This window comes from Lutra lutra, chromosome 14 (assembly GCF_902655055.1).
Source record: "Lutra lutra chromosome 14, mLutLut1.2, whole genome shotgun sequence".
Taxonomy (NCBI): Eukaryota; Metazoa; Chordata; class Mammalia; order Carnivora; family Mustelidae; genus Lutra; species Lutra lutra.
In genome coordinates, this window is record NC_062291.1 from 38,389,637 (window position 1) to 38,404,301 (window position 14,665).

General features: G+C 45.6%; 1 protein-coding gene across 28 annotated transcripts in view; it reads right to left on the minus strand.

The window, feature by feature from the left end:
* KCNMA1 (potassium calcium-activated channel subfamily M alpha 1) overlaps positions 1-14,665 on the minus strand; it is a 729,891-nt gene that overhangs the window by 86,743 nt on the left and 628,483 nt on the right. For 24 of the 28 annotated variants that reach the window (XM_047701854.1, XM_047701853.1, XM_047701852.1 and 21 more), the window contains one exon: positions 7,720-7,813. In XM_047701854.1, coding sequence (XP_047557810.1) covers positions 7,720-7,813 — 94 coding nt within the window. Of the gene's footprint in view, positions 1-7,719; positions 7,814-12,370; positions 12,458-14,665 lie in introns of all 28 variants that reach the window. The other 4 variants (XM_047701855.1, XM_047701847.1, XM_047701868.1 and 1 more) reach the window with 1 other exon arrangement.

Sequence of the window (14,665 nt, forward strand, 5' to 3'; positions counted from 1 at the left end):
AGCCTGAGGCAGGCTCTTCGTCCCAGGGCAAAGACTAATTCTGAGGAGTATATTTGTCACGTCAAGCACCACTGCGGGGCTAGGGGTATATTTTTGAGGCCTTACGCTTTTTTTCAAAGGTTCCTCCTGAAACTGTCCTCCATAACCAGGGACAGGAGCTGTTCGCCCTTCCTAGGAGCTCCTATAGAAGTGAGAGATGCTCCTTCTGAGATAAGAATTTGCATTTTTGTCTATTAGACGCTGAGCTTCTTGAGTGCAAGGAACTCCTATCTTACTCTCTGGTGAGTTTCCAAAATCCCGCAGAGGACATAGTACATGCTCAGTAAACAACCAACCAATGAGAGGAGCTGATGAACGATCTCTAGTCCCTCACTCCAATCTCTTGACTCTTAAACCAGTCAATGGAAACTCACCAGACCTTTTATGGAGACCTGAAAATGTGCCCAGTGATAGTCCATTCACCTTTGATATCTTGCGACAATTTGTTTGTGGAACAACTAAGGCTCTTGTATGGTTTTACACTTTACAGAGACTATATTTGAAATAGGGCAACTTGATCTAAAGGGAGACTCTGAAAATATGACTTTAACAGGTCCGGCTGTCTGGAGTGGGTCTAGAGCCACCTGATCAGCAGGAAGGACTCATGTTTGATGGCCAACTGTGGTCAAGACAGGCGTTCTTAATGAAACAACTATTTAGTGCTCCATTGTCAAGTCTGAACATTTCTGCAAGAAAGGTCCCTATTACATCAAGCTTCCTTTGCTGTTCTGATTCACGGAAGCAGTAGTTCTCAAACTGTGGCCCCATATCAGCTGCATTAGCATCACCTGGGAGCTTGAGAGAAATGCAAATTCTCAAGCCCAGCCCAGACCTACTGGATCTAGCTGCTTGAACAAGAGGCTCTAGATGACTGTATGCATGCCGAAGTTTGAGAACCATCACTATAAAGTGTTGCCCAGATGGAGAAACTATATGGTTCAAGTCAATTCTACCAAAGCTAGCAACTGTTTGCAACACACAGACCGGAAGTCTATGATTCTCTCCAGCAAGGCCAGGGCCAGAGTGATGCAAGTGAAGGGTCTAGGTGCAGATTTTAGGAGGTACCTCCTATGGCTCTCCATAGTTCTGGCCCCACTATCCACATGGAGAATCAAAGGGCTGAAGACAAAACTACACTCAAGCTGCCTACCCTGACTTTCACTGTGTGACTGTCCGGAAATTAAAAGGTTGTATCAATACCTGATGGGGATCCCCACCTGCATGCCTCTCTTGCTCACCTCCATGCCCATGAGTTAATCAGCAAATAAACAAACATAAAAAGACAAATGAAGGGGCATCTGGGTGGCTCAGTCATTAAGCATCTGTTCTTGGCTCAGGCCATGATCCCAGGGTCCAGGGTGAAGCCCTGTATCGGGCTCCTCGCCCAGCAGAGAGTCTGCGTCTCCCTCTCTCTCTCCCCCGGTTCACGCTCTTCCTCTCTCAAATAAATAAAAATCTTTTTTTTTCTAAAAAAAGGCAAGTGAAATATTAGTTCTTGTAAAGTACGCTTATAATTCAGTTTTCTACACTCCTTTCTCTTCATTTCCTCTTCTACTCCATAAAAGACAGCAAGGTGGTTAGTAACTAAGTCCTCCAATGCAATGCTCAAGAGTGACAGCCGTGCAAGTGAGTCTCTGGTTGTGAAGACTGTCTCAGGTGGTCTCCTCAAAAGGGCTCATATTTGGGTTTTCGACACCATAAACAATCTGCCTCATTCTGGGGTACATTTCATTTCTAGACCAATAGGATTTCCTGCTATGTTGAAAGGATATGGGCTTTTGGTTCTGGCTCCTACCTTCACTCATCCTTCGACACTGCCCCCACCCTCCTGTGTAATGAGCATCTCTCCTGAGACACAGCTGCCCCCATTTCTACGCCCCCACCCCCATCTCCCACCCATCCTCTTCATGGCTATCCTTGGAGTCACCTTGACAAAACCTTCAGGCCAGGCTCTAGCCACTCTGCCAAAACCAGCATCACTTTCAACTTCTCCATCTACTTACATCTTTTTTCCTGCCTAACAAGTAAACAGTCAAGAACTACGGCGACCTCATACATCATCTCTCGTTAGGCCGCCACCATTCTAAAAGGAAGAAGAAAATTACTGCCTTTATGTCTGGGAGACAACCTGGGAGGACTGACGTGTTCTTCAGTCCTAGACGAGAGTAGGCAAGATGCTCTTGAAAGGAGAGGATGGGATAATGACCCTCTGCTGAGAATGCAACTTGTCCAGAGACCTGTGTCAAATCCGCCCCAAGCCCTGGTATGATGAGCCCCACTATTCCTTTCTTCTCCAGTCCCATGGGGGCCTGTCACTGGCTATTTATTTGTGCATTCAGAGGTGAATTTACTTAGCTAAGCTGTCCCTGCCTGCCGCCTTTATTCTGCCCAGTTGGAAGGGACCACAAGAATGGCATTCTGTCCCCAAATCTGACAGGGCTCAGGACATCTTGCCATTTTCTATTACTAGAACCTTTCAAGTTGGCAGTCCAGATAAAAAGACCCCGTGGTAGGTAGGAGTCAAAAGAGAGGGATAGGACATAACAAGCAGATGAGTTTATTTCACTTAATGATCAGTAAATGCCCAAGAGGCTAATCGGTTTTCCTGAAATCCTACTTCCCTTCCTGTTCAGGAAGGCAACCAATCTCTAATATTTTCTAGGCCATGTGACATGAAACTCCCCTCACCATGTTCAATTTCTCTGTTTTCTGTATTGTCAATTAACCTTGCCAGCCTGGCCGGGACCATCTCATTGGTAAACTGTCTACGCAGCACATCCTGCATGAATCCTCTTTGCTCACGGCCCCTCTATCTGACTCCAAGTTTCCTAGGTCCTGGAGAAAGAGGTATAACATGGACTGATGACAGGAATGCTGTGTGTCCTTCTTGGGAAGACTGTGGCCCACTTTTGGCTCGGACCCTAAGTGGTCTGGGATCCGAAGGACCTTGGCAGAGGCTGGGGCTGGCTGGGCCTTCTTCTCACACCTATTTATGTAACATGTGTCCAGAAGGCCCCTGATGGAGGCTTGGTTCTATACCTTTCTTATACTGCCACCAGTGAGCTTCCCAAAACTCTGTCTCCTCAAGACTTGCAAGGGTTTCCCAGTACCAATGATAGGCAAAGGCCTTCATGAGTGGGTACAAGAATACTTACAGCATTCCAAGTCCAGTTATGCCCCTCCAAGAACCTCCTGCTCCAGCCACATCAAGCCACTTACTACGGCCTGAGCACTCTCCTTATTTCCTCCATTGGATGGAACAGTGAAAGAGTTCATAAAATGGGCTTGGAAGCTAAGCTATCTGGGTCCAAATCTTCCTCATTGGGTAAGACTCACTAGATCCACCAGACTTTACGTCTCTGCCACTCAGCGTCTTCATTTGTAAAATGGGGGAAAGTATAATTCCCCCATCTTATGGAGCCATAGTTAAGATTCAGTGAGTTCACAGGCACAATGCTCTTGGAATGATGCCTGGTACCCAGTAAGCCATGACCAAGGGTAAGCATTGATATTATGAGAGAACTCCCCCTCACCATCGAGGGCTAGGTTTAAATGAAAGCTCCTTCACAAACCAGGCTCTGCCTCCCAGACCGGAAGTAAGGGCAGCTCTCTCTGTTCTCACAGCCCATCCCAGTACATCTCCAAGCTGTTTCTACTCTATTTTGCCATACACGCTTGCCCGTCTCCTACGTTACAGGGATTGTTTTGAAGAGCAGAGACCTACTCTAACCCATCCTCTTCGTGCTCCTCAAAGACTTCCTACAATCCCAAATACAGTAGGCTATCAAAAAGCATTTGCTAGATGAGAAGAGAATTAATCTAAGAAAAGGAATCAAAACAGACAGCTGAAACGAACAACATTTCTGGATCCAGTTTGAGGATATAGTATGGGAGTCCAGGCATTTACTTGATACTGTCTACCTGCTGGAGAAATACTCTTAGTATCCACCAGTGTCTGTGAACACAGCTCCTTGAAGGTGGCGTGGAAAGAACAGAACACAGTTGTAAGCTGGGTGGGGAATGAAGGAAGCCACAAATCTGCTTCGGTTGTAGTCAAAATGGTACCCAGTGTGCATTCCCCGCGCCCCAGAGAGACTTTGTAGACAGCTTTCACTTGATGTCCAGCGGGGTCTCTGAGACCCCCGAAATTAAGAGCACTCGACTAGGCTATCCAGAGACAATGTTCTTGCCCTCTACGGTCTTGCAATGGAAGGAAAGTGCAGCCTTCCTCCCAAGGCACAAGACTCACTAGCAGGGACAAGTGGGCAATGAGGGCCTGGTGACTTGAAAGGGAAACAAGGAGAGGTTCCTTAAATCATTGCATGCTAAGAGATCAACAAGGAAGGTAAATAACAAGAACCTGGGAAACTCCATGGTCTGCTCCTCTTGGGGGGGTTTGTAAGCCAAAGGTCATCCATCAAGACATGGGGCGCACTGTCTTGGAGCACAGATGTTGCCATTTGGCTCAGTTGGGCTGCGAGAATTGTTTTCTGTCAGGGCGACTAAAAACCCTAGTGCATCAGGATCCAGACACACAAAACAAGGCTGTTCACCTAATGGCTGAGCGGGGAGCTAAGTGGCACTGAAAAACCAGGGTGAGTCTGATCCCAGAACAAAGGGGAGACAAAGACCACGAGCGCAGGGTCCCAGCAGCTCTTCACTCGGGCCAATGGTTTGCAGGGAACCCTCACACAGGAGCCTGTTTTATTTGCAGAAGCCACAGCGGTAAATTCAGGCCCATCCTTGCCTGTTCTGGACTCTCAGGTTTCTCTTGGAGCCATTCCTATCACTGCCCATAGGCCACTAAAACCTTCCCACATTCAGAATGATCGATTCTGCTCCAACAAGCCAAGCTCATGTCGAAAGACCCACTTCAGATAAGTCATTATCTTCCTGTATGGATTTTTCAGGTCAGAAAGAATAGGACCTAAGAGTCCTATCTTCTGTAGAGTGGAAAGGGAATCTGGGAAGAGGTGGGGTGACCTGGAGAAACCACAAGAAGCGGCACGAGCCCCTCTCTTCCTTCTCAATCAACAAGAGAGGCATAACGAAATTAGGTCCTGGCTGCCCGCGTGTCCGTGCTGGACATTCAGACAGAGCAAAACTGCCCACAGCTTCTTCATTCACATGCTGGAAGTAAAGGAAAAAGGAGGGCTCAGCACCCGGCCTTTGCCTCCACGACAGAAGACCATGCAGAGCACCTGGGACACAGAAAGTCACGGTGAAGGAGGACCGTCGAAGACCCTCTGACTTGTCATGGGACCGACCGTGCCAGCTGAGCTGCTGTCGAGACCGCGGTGGGCAGGTGGGGTAAAGCAGTCACAGTGGCCAGAGAGTAGCCCAAAGGCACCGACACCAGAAACCCAAGTTCTGTAGCTTGGCGAGCTTCAGCTCGCCACCTGACCCACGTTTAGCAATTCTGATGCACCGCGGAGCCGACAGCCCCAGCCTGGGATGACTGCTCCCTCAGCCCCTCTCCAACAGGCAATGAAAGCAAGACCCACTTTGAAAATTCTCCCCCATCATGCAAACTGACATAGGCATGATTTTCAAAAACCCACAGCCAATCTGTTGATCATTACTTATTTACAAAGGCCTTCGGGCAGAAAGTCCTGTAAAAACCATGCTTGATACGGTATACACTAGCTTTTTCTGTTTGTGGAAAAAAAGTCCCCCCAAGGCTACCTCAAACCATCACTTTCTATTGCACATAAAATGTAGCGTGTAACACTAAAGTATTTAATATATATGGTATAATATATCTACAGGAAAGGCATTTGTGTAGAAGTATGTTACCCTGGATTTGGTAATTTGATGTTTTGCTGAAGGCTACGACTTAAAAAAGCTTCCACCTCGTACAGAAGACCTGTCATCTTGGTACCCAAGAGCCAACAGAATAAAGAAGTACCCTTAAGCAGCAAAACTTTGACACAGCTTTGAAGCATATGAAAACAGTATAACGCCTCAGAATTATTATTACTCAAGATCAAAGAAATGAGCCATACTTTACATAGCAAACAGGGACAGGGAATTTGGCTCCAAAGGTTTTAGATTTTTCAGACTTCTCTTTATTTATTTATTTGCTTCTCTCTAAATTTAGGCAAAAGAAAGCGCCTGGGCTTTCCTCTACTTTAAATGGGTAAAACTATTAGCATTAGATAAGGCGATTACCTAAAGGTGAGGAAATAGGAAATGAATGTTAGCATGACAACTGGCATCATAAAAATGAGAAGCTTGGCAGTTGGTGCATTTTATTCCTCCTCATAAACTGTAAACAAGCATGTAAATCAGCAACACCCCAGCAAGACTGAGCAAAGGGGCAGGCAGAGGGCTGTTCGGGAAACATCTCACAGGAAGAGATGATCCTAACGGAAAAGGACATGGGGCTGGGTGGGCAGGGGGGGAGTCCTCCTGGAGCCTGTGTCCTCGACAGCAGGGAGAAGGACGGCCCCATCTGCGACCTAGAAGGGTGGCCATAGAGGGCCAGGGAGATGCAAATGTGGGAAAACAGGGAAGAGCGGCAGGGGTAGGTGGAGCGGGGGGGGGGGGGGGGGGGGGGGGAGAATGGACATAATTTAATGCCGGTAATCAAAGGGAGGAGAGCAGCCAATGTCAAAAGAGAGAGAGAAAGAGAGAGAGAAGAGACGAGAAGAAGAAAGAAGCATCAAGCATCAAGATGGCAGGTGCTTCCATGGCGGTAATGATTTAGGGATCACTCCCGTTTCATCACGGAGGTGCTAGAGAGTTAGGATGTTAGAGGAAATAAGCACTGGGATTGGCAGGTGAATCAAAAACAACCAGGGGATATGAAAGATAAAGAGGCCCAGAAGAGAAACCTGCAGAACTCTGTTGAAACTTGGTTTCATTTGCTATTTCCAAGAGGAAGCCACCATCAAGAAAGAAGGAAAGAAAAAAGAAGGAAGGAAGGAAAGAAAGAAAGAAAGAAAGAAAGGGAGGGAGGGAGGGAGGGAGAAGAGAGAGGGAAAAAGGAAGGGATGGAGGGAGGAGGGAGGAAAGGAAGGAAGGGAGGTAGGGGAGAGAGGGAGAGAGAAAGACTACACACACGCTCTATTTCATAATTAATATTGCTTTTAGCCTGAGCAGAACTGGATTACTTTTGAACTTTACTTGGGCAAGTCCACAGATTATTAGACTTTTTTTATGAGTCAAAATCAATTAACAGAAATTTGATTTCAATCGACAGGATAAAAGGAAGGTAATCTTCAGGTTCATTTTTGATTGTGATGATACATCTCACATATGGCCTTAAGTACAGAAAACAGTCCTCGGAGGGACTCCAGCAGAAAGAGACTTGCCGGAGGCAAACTAACCACACACATCCCTCTGATTGGTTGCCGGCGTCATTAGTGCCACTGCTGTTTAGGAACTACACATAGACAGGACATGGTGACAGCTAAGACTTTAAAGCCTATGTATTTTTCAAACAGCTTTTCAAACTGTTTTTCATGACAGAATTTTTTCAGCTCTATCATTAACTGCTGACAAGCTGACAGAATAAATACTCCAGCCTTTAAGAAGCCACCTAACGATGGGTCCCCTCCCCCATCTCGTGCTTGCCTTGCCGGGGGAGGGGAGGCTCTGGGCCTGGGTGGGGTGGGGAGGGGGCCCAGAGGGGCAGCGAGGAGCCAGAAGGGTGCCCCGCGTGGCCCCTCCTCTTACCTCATCAGCTTGGGTGAGGAGCTCGGTGAGTTCCGCATGCCTCCGTTCCGCTGCTTTTTTTTGGGGGACAGTGTTGATGGCTGCTCATCTTCAACTGGAAAGACAGGCAGCTCATGAGATTATGAACAGTTTGAGGGTAGACTGAGAGATACAGGCAAGATATCAAAGGACACACACTCACGGCTCAGTCACTCACTAGGAACTCATGGCTGGCTTTTAGGACCCAGTGACAAAGACCAAATGTGTTAGTCAAAGAGGCCGGCTTAGAAAAGGTGAAATGATCACCTCTTAGCACTCCAGCTTTTGAACATGCACTTGAAACAGACTACACCAGTTTGTAAGCACCCTGCCATAAGAGAGAGAAGAAATCATGATTTATCTGTATACAGACAATATACATATATATATATATATATATATACATATATATATATATATATGTGTGTGTGTGTGTGTGTGTGGAAACGCTCAATCATTATTCTTAGAGTTAACTGTAGTTACTTTGCTAAGGAATAGAATGGGTTTTTCCAAAACCACAATCAGAGATAAAGCTGTATGGGAAACGGCAGCAGAAGAGCAGCTGATCGTACAAATGAACCAACTTAGCAGGTGCCTAATCCATGCACACCAGAGGAAGAGCCCTGGAGAGGGGCAAGGATCTGAGGCCTTGACAGCCAATGTTTCAATCGGGGAAGACTCGGAACATTGGTGCCTGCTGGCTCAAGGATCCCCAGCCAATCCCAGCTCTGTCCCTGCAGCTCCCTAGAGGGAGAGCGTGTGGGAGCGTGTACATGGGATCCCTTCACCACTCATTAAGACTGGGCTGTGAGGCTGGAGAACCAGGCTGGAGAAGAGCACCCAAATAAAAGGAGGAGGTTGCCACTGAGTGATATCTCTGATGATGTGGTTGGGGGGGGGGGTGCAGAGAGGGAGGGCAGCAGAGGGCGTTGGAAACCAAAGGCTGTTTTCCAAAGGTCTAAACCACACAGATCGCTAAGCAATGTGAAGGTTCGCTCACAAACAACACAGCACACTCTACTGCTTTTGCCCAAAGACACCCACTAATAAGCTTTATAGATGTATTAGCTCGCATCATGCTTCTTTTTAAGAGAGCGGCTGATAATTAGCAGATGCGCACCCAGCCTGTCACCCAAGGGCATCAGCGGCAAAATTCTAGCCCCCCTCTCCCCACCCCCACCCTCACAAATTCAGGCTAAAGCTGTAATGTCAAGAAGGAAAAATAGAGGGTCCTTGGATTCTTAGAGTTGACTGCAACACAGACTGGGAGGAAGCACCCTTGAAACCCGGAAAGCACGGCAGTAACCTTAAAGCTAAGAAGAGAAATATTAGCAGAGGTGACATCAAAAGAAGTTTGATATATGTTAATGGTGTAAGTCTTAGGTGGGGCGCGGGGGGTGGTGGGGTGGAATGCCATCTCTGCTACTTGACATTGCCCGGGAAGACCCATATCGGGGCATGCATTATATGGTACTTCCCTGAAAACCCTAAATAAATTTAGTATATTACAATACATGGTTGCAAGGGATTCTAATAATCTAACTATCTCCCAAAGCTGCTTCAAAGTACGCCACTTGGTACATTCCCCTATTCCATTCTTAGTCTGGGGTTGACTATATTCTGGCTGACACATGGAAAGGGAACAAGAAAGCAGTTTGAGGTGAGAGCGATTCCAGAAGCAATGAAGGCAAGAAAGCACCTACAAATGCCCACAGCCCACTCACTCTACCAGCTGTTCCCCCGCCCCGTCCCGTCCCCGCTGAGGCCCAGGCTCGGGCTGCGACCCTATCAGTCACTTAGGGCTCCAGGCAGGAACTGTGTGGCTGGGAGGATATCGCATCTTATCAGAAATGAGTATCCACAGCAAATCACACAGAGACTAAACAGCACTTAAAAGATTAAAGGAAATAAATACAAGCCACATAAATGGTATTGAAAAAAATCACTTAGAGTTGATACACATCTCTCGGCAAGCAAACAGGCACTCTGAGCTTGACCTGAATTCATCTTCCTTTCCCAGGATAGAGGGCCAGCCATCCCAGGTTAATAAGGGGGTAGAAAGGCAGTGAGTGACAGAGAAGGGAGAGAAAGACCGAGAAAGAGGAGAGAAAGGGAGATAGGGAGAGAGGTGTGTGTATAAGTATACTTTTGCATTTTCCCCACGTAAGGATGGGGTAGAAAGCCTTACATCGATTGCACCCATAATACAAGTTCAGCTTTTAATATGGACCCCTTGCAATTGCTGTATTGTGTTCAGGGTGACCTAGACTAGTTGAGTCACCTGACAGACTAGATAACATGTGTGCATGTGAGTGGGTCTAGCTGGGGTGAAAGTCCTCTTTCTATCATACAGGCCTTCTTCTCTATCATACAGGTCCTCTTATGGTTAGCGTGACACACCCAGAAAGGTCTTTTACCCAACGTAGGTTACTATTTATTCAAGGCCACCAGATGTTGCCATGGTTTTGTCTAACTTATTCAGTGGGTCCATTTCAGTAAGGTCCTGAACAGAAGTCCCATTCATTGGCAGTTCTGTTGGATTCTTTTGCTTAACTATTGTTCCCCATTTGCACTGGACCTATAATAAATAAGCCTCTTTGGTTAAGTGCCCATGATCCTCACACCTTGTCCCTGTTTGTTTACCTGCGCAGATATTCACATGGAAGACTTGTAAGTTAATACCTGTTACCCAGCTCCAGAGAGACACTTTGTTCTAGTGCTAAAGTTATGCCTCCTTCTATGCAAGGAATCTATTTATTTTCATTGCAATTCAGAAAGATCGTCCATCATAATCATACTGCATTTAAACCGGGATTTGTTCTCTTAAATGAAACTCATGTTCAAAGGTTTCCTTCTGCACACACAGGCCTAGAAATGCAGATCTGTTCCCTGAAGAAATGGCGGGGAGGGGGTGTCTTCAGCTTAAATATATGAATGTTGTGTAATGGAGACCATTACATATGGCTTAGATCCCACGAGAGAAGCAGTGATAACTTCTTTCTCATAAGTAGGTTATAAACCATATTTAATTATTATCCTTTATATGGATTCTATCAATTTCTGCCTATTTTAAGAAAGCAGATCTAGAAAAACTCTTAGTTAAGCTATAAAATATAATTTTCATTTCGTGGCTTCTGTGACTACATGAAAGGAATAAAAACTAAATTAAAAGAGGGCCTGAAATTTACTTACTTTCATCAAAGACAAATGTATCGAAGTAATTGGTCACTACCTCATGCCAATGCACATTTATGGGCTCCTACTTAGCCTGCTTTTTGGCTAATTACCATACACCCCTGTCTCTGGCTGTGGAAGCAAGCGCACGAAGATACAATCTTTGAAAAGAACCTGACTTACCGGCTTCTTTAAAACACAAACAAGTTCAGGAATCCAATGTGGAATTTTTATAGGAGCTGAACTCCATCCAGTCTCCAAGTGCTCATAAAATTCAAGGGCTTGTTTTTGCACATCCCTAAGTATAACACTTAATGTGCTGTTGTAACTTCCCAGGGCTCACTTGTCTAATAGGCTCTGAATCTAACAGTTTTACAGTTGGGGAAGACTCAGTGCTAGAAAAATGTCAGGCAAGTCTAATGAGGCTTCAGATCCCTTGGTTTGCGCTAGAGTTTAATTTAAAGTTACAATGATGTTTTAACATGTTTGCTTATACTTCACTAAAGAGGATTCATCATTTCAATGACATAACCTCCAGACAATGTTCTGGGAATTGATTTAAGACGTGGTGGTGATTCCAACAGCCTTAATACAGAGTCGAACATCTGTAACAACATTTTATTCGACTTTTCATCGGCATTCTGTTTTCAAGCAAAAGCAAGGCAACATCCTCCAGAAACACTAGCCAGAGCTCTGGGCTTAGTTCAAGATGATCATATATTTTACTGGATTTTTTTTTTTTAAAGATATCCCTTTCTTTATTGGTCTCTCCAGCTTGCAAACACCATGTCGGGGTTACCAATGCCTCTTTGTAGGCCTTTCGAGTAAAATGGGGCAAGGATTCCAACTTTCAGCTTTTCCAGAGAGCCCAGCGCTGCCATGTGATGAGCCCGGCACTCAGGTCCAGCCTGGGAGCACACTCCCTCTTCTCCATTTCCTCCACAGGGTTTGGGGGGATGACGCCCTTTGACACTTAGAGGTGAATTTGTTGGCCAGAGTTAAAAGACAGTTCAAAGCAAATAACCTCGGAAATGCAATAAAAGGCAAACAACCCATAAACATGAGGCGACTGGCTATCTCCATTACGTTATGAATAGCCACATCTGGAGAAACCCACATCTGCACACACTTAGCAGGTCATTAGTAATGTCATATTCACACTGGAATCACTCAGAGTGAGCGGCATGCAAAGTTGGTTGAGCGCAAAGGCATCTAGCTAACAGGGCTTCCGAAGAACGTCTTGAGCAAGCTGCTAGACTGGAGGCCAGTTCGTTTTAATTGTTATTTCTTGTCTGCTATGTCTTTTCTCTTTGGGATTTTGCTGCCCAACAAGCTGAATGAATGCATGCTGAAATCGACAAGAGTACATCTGTCTTCTTCAACCGAGCTCAGCATGTTAAGATAGAACGCTGAAGGGTGCGGTTATTTAAAAGAGAGACGGGCTCCCGAACTCCTTCACCTGGCTCGGCCACAAGCCGAGGACTGTGAGTTGTGTCCTTGAACTCAAATGGGTCTTTGGGATAGCGCGATCTGGCTGCAACCTTGACTGCCAAACAATAATGAGAAAAGAAAATGGAAATGAATCCTTTGTGAAATTTTTCATTAGGGAAGTTCCAAATGAGTTTTATCATCGAATAGAATTATAGCTTTACGAAAAGGGGAGTTTCTTCCTCGCAGCTCAACTGCAGTTTTTCTTTTACCCTGATGGCTTCTTGAAATTCTTTTTGCTGTGTTTTTGCCATCAATGTCCGAAAGGATAATATGTCAGAAAATAATCTTGTTTGTGCAATAATTTCCCAAAACCTACAGAGCACCCTTCCCCCTGTGACATACATAGACACCGAAAACTCAGTTTAGCAGCAAGACCAGACCCGTTATTTCCTGAAGTCTGCTAAGATGCATCCTACTAAATAATCATTATATTCCGAGTCATCAATCCTCACTGTGAAAGTATCGTTTTCATCTCAAACAGCAGGCTGGGTCGGCTTGGTTGTGACTGCTGCCTCACTTGTGTTAAAAGCCATGGGTTTGCCGCTCCTAAGAAAAGAGGTATAGCATCTCCTAGTATCATGAGTGATAAAAAAAAGAAAAGCAGCTGTGTGTTGTCCACCTTTCAGGATGACAATCTTGTTTCACCAAAACTGAAGGTAAGGAGAGAGGGTCGCGTTGTCAGCCCAGGGATGTAACAGTGTGCTTCCTATTTTCTCTGGGTTTGCCAGGCTTTGCCCCCAAGAAAAATCATGTAAGTCATGGTAATACAGTCTTTTCCCAATATACAATTCACAACGGATAAGACTCCCTAGCTGACCCAGCTGACCCAACCTCTCTCTGATATGACGGAAACCCTGAGACTTTCACCAGGAAATCCAAGCTACCTAACTCTCAAGGTCTTAGAATGTAGCCACTAAAGAACACGCCCTGGATGGGAGCACAGAATGACACCCGCTTTCCGGAGGGACGTCTCCTATCTTGTCATCATAGACGACCAGAACCCCAGCTGCCTGTGACACAAACCAGATGGATGAGAAGATGCAGATGTTCCAGAAGCAATGAAGGAAAACAACAACACCGACACATGCCAGATAAATAACCCACACTGTGAGTTTGCTTTGGTAATTGCTAGAAAGAAACACCTGGCTATTGGTTCACGATGAATCCCAGAAGTGGGGCATGTCGTGTGCCCATCAGTGGGTTTGTGTGCCCATCAGTGGGTTTGAGCAGAGCAGGAGGCTAGGACATGGTAAAGCAGGCACTGGAGCCAAGTTCTACGCCTAGGGGGTCATGAGCAGCTCAGTATCAGAACATGGGGGAGTTGAAGTGTGTGATATTCTTGAGATGAGAGCTTCTGGTCTGAAAATCTTGGGATAACAGATATCCCCCAGCAGATCGGTGAACACTTTGCAGTATTATTGATAAGACCAATCAATAAGCCTATTTTTTGAAAGATCACGGAGAATATGAATACACAGATGATGAAAAGAGGACGGATGTGGTCTCTCAAAAACGATGCCAACAATAATAACATCGCCAACACAGAGCGTATGTAACTGTCTACAACTGAACGATCACTTTATCCTTTACATTATCAGGCAGGATAATTTCACAACTTCTAGCTGAGAAATAGGAGATACATTTATTTGGAAAACCTAGAAGATGTGGGTTGAAAATAACATTAGCCTGCCATTACGTAACATGAGGATGGAAAGTTTCTGTACGCGGCCCTGTGGACCCGAGCCCGGGCTCAGGGAGGCTGGCAGGGCAGGGAGGGAAGGTATGTTGCAGCTTTTTAATTTCTGGCTTTTGTAGAGCTAATCGGAGAAAGGGGAGGGAGACTTTAAGGAACAATAGGTTATGTAGAAGTTAATCACAGGGTGTATTTCTGGCTCTATTCACTGCCTGGGAAACCTGAATTGTGTAAGTTTGAGTCATTCAACACAGAGTAATGAAAGAATTCAGCTTCTACATGGGAGAGAGGAAAAAATACTACATAAATATACTAACAGAACCCACATGACCTGGACAGCAATGCTCCCTATGGAAACACTACAGGCCTAATGGATCCTCTGAAAGCAAACTGGGTGGATTAGATGTTACCTACAGAAACCATGCTCCCCCCTCCCATCTCAAACCATAAGCTTACGTTCTATATGCATCCTGGTAGGAGTCCAACATTAATCAAGGTCCCCTGTATCTAGAATCTCAGCTCCTATATCTTCACTAAAAACCTGACCTGCTATAATAACTTGCCCAATGC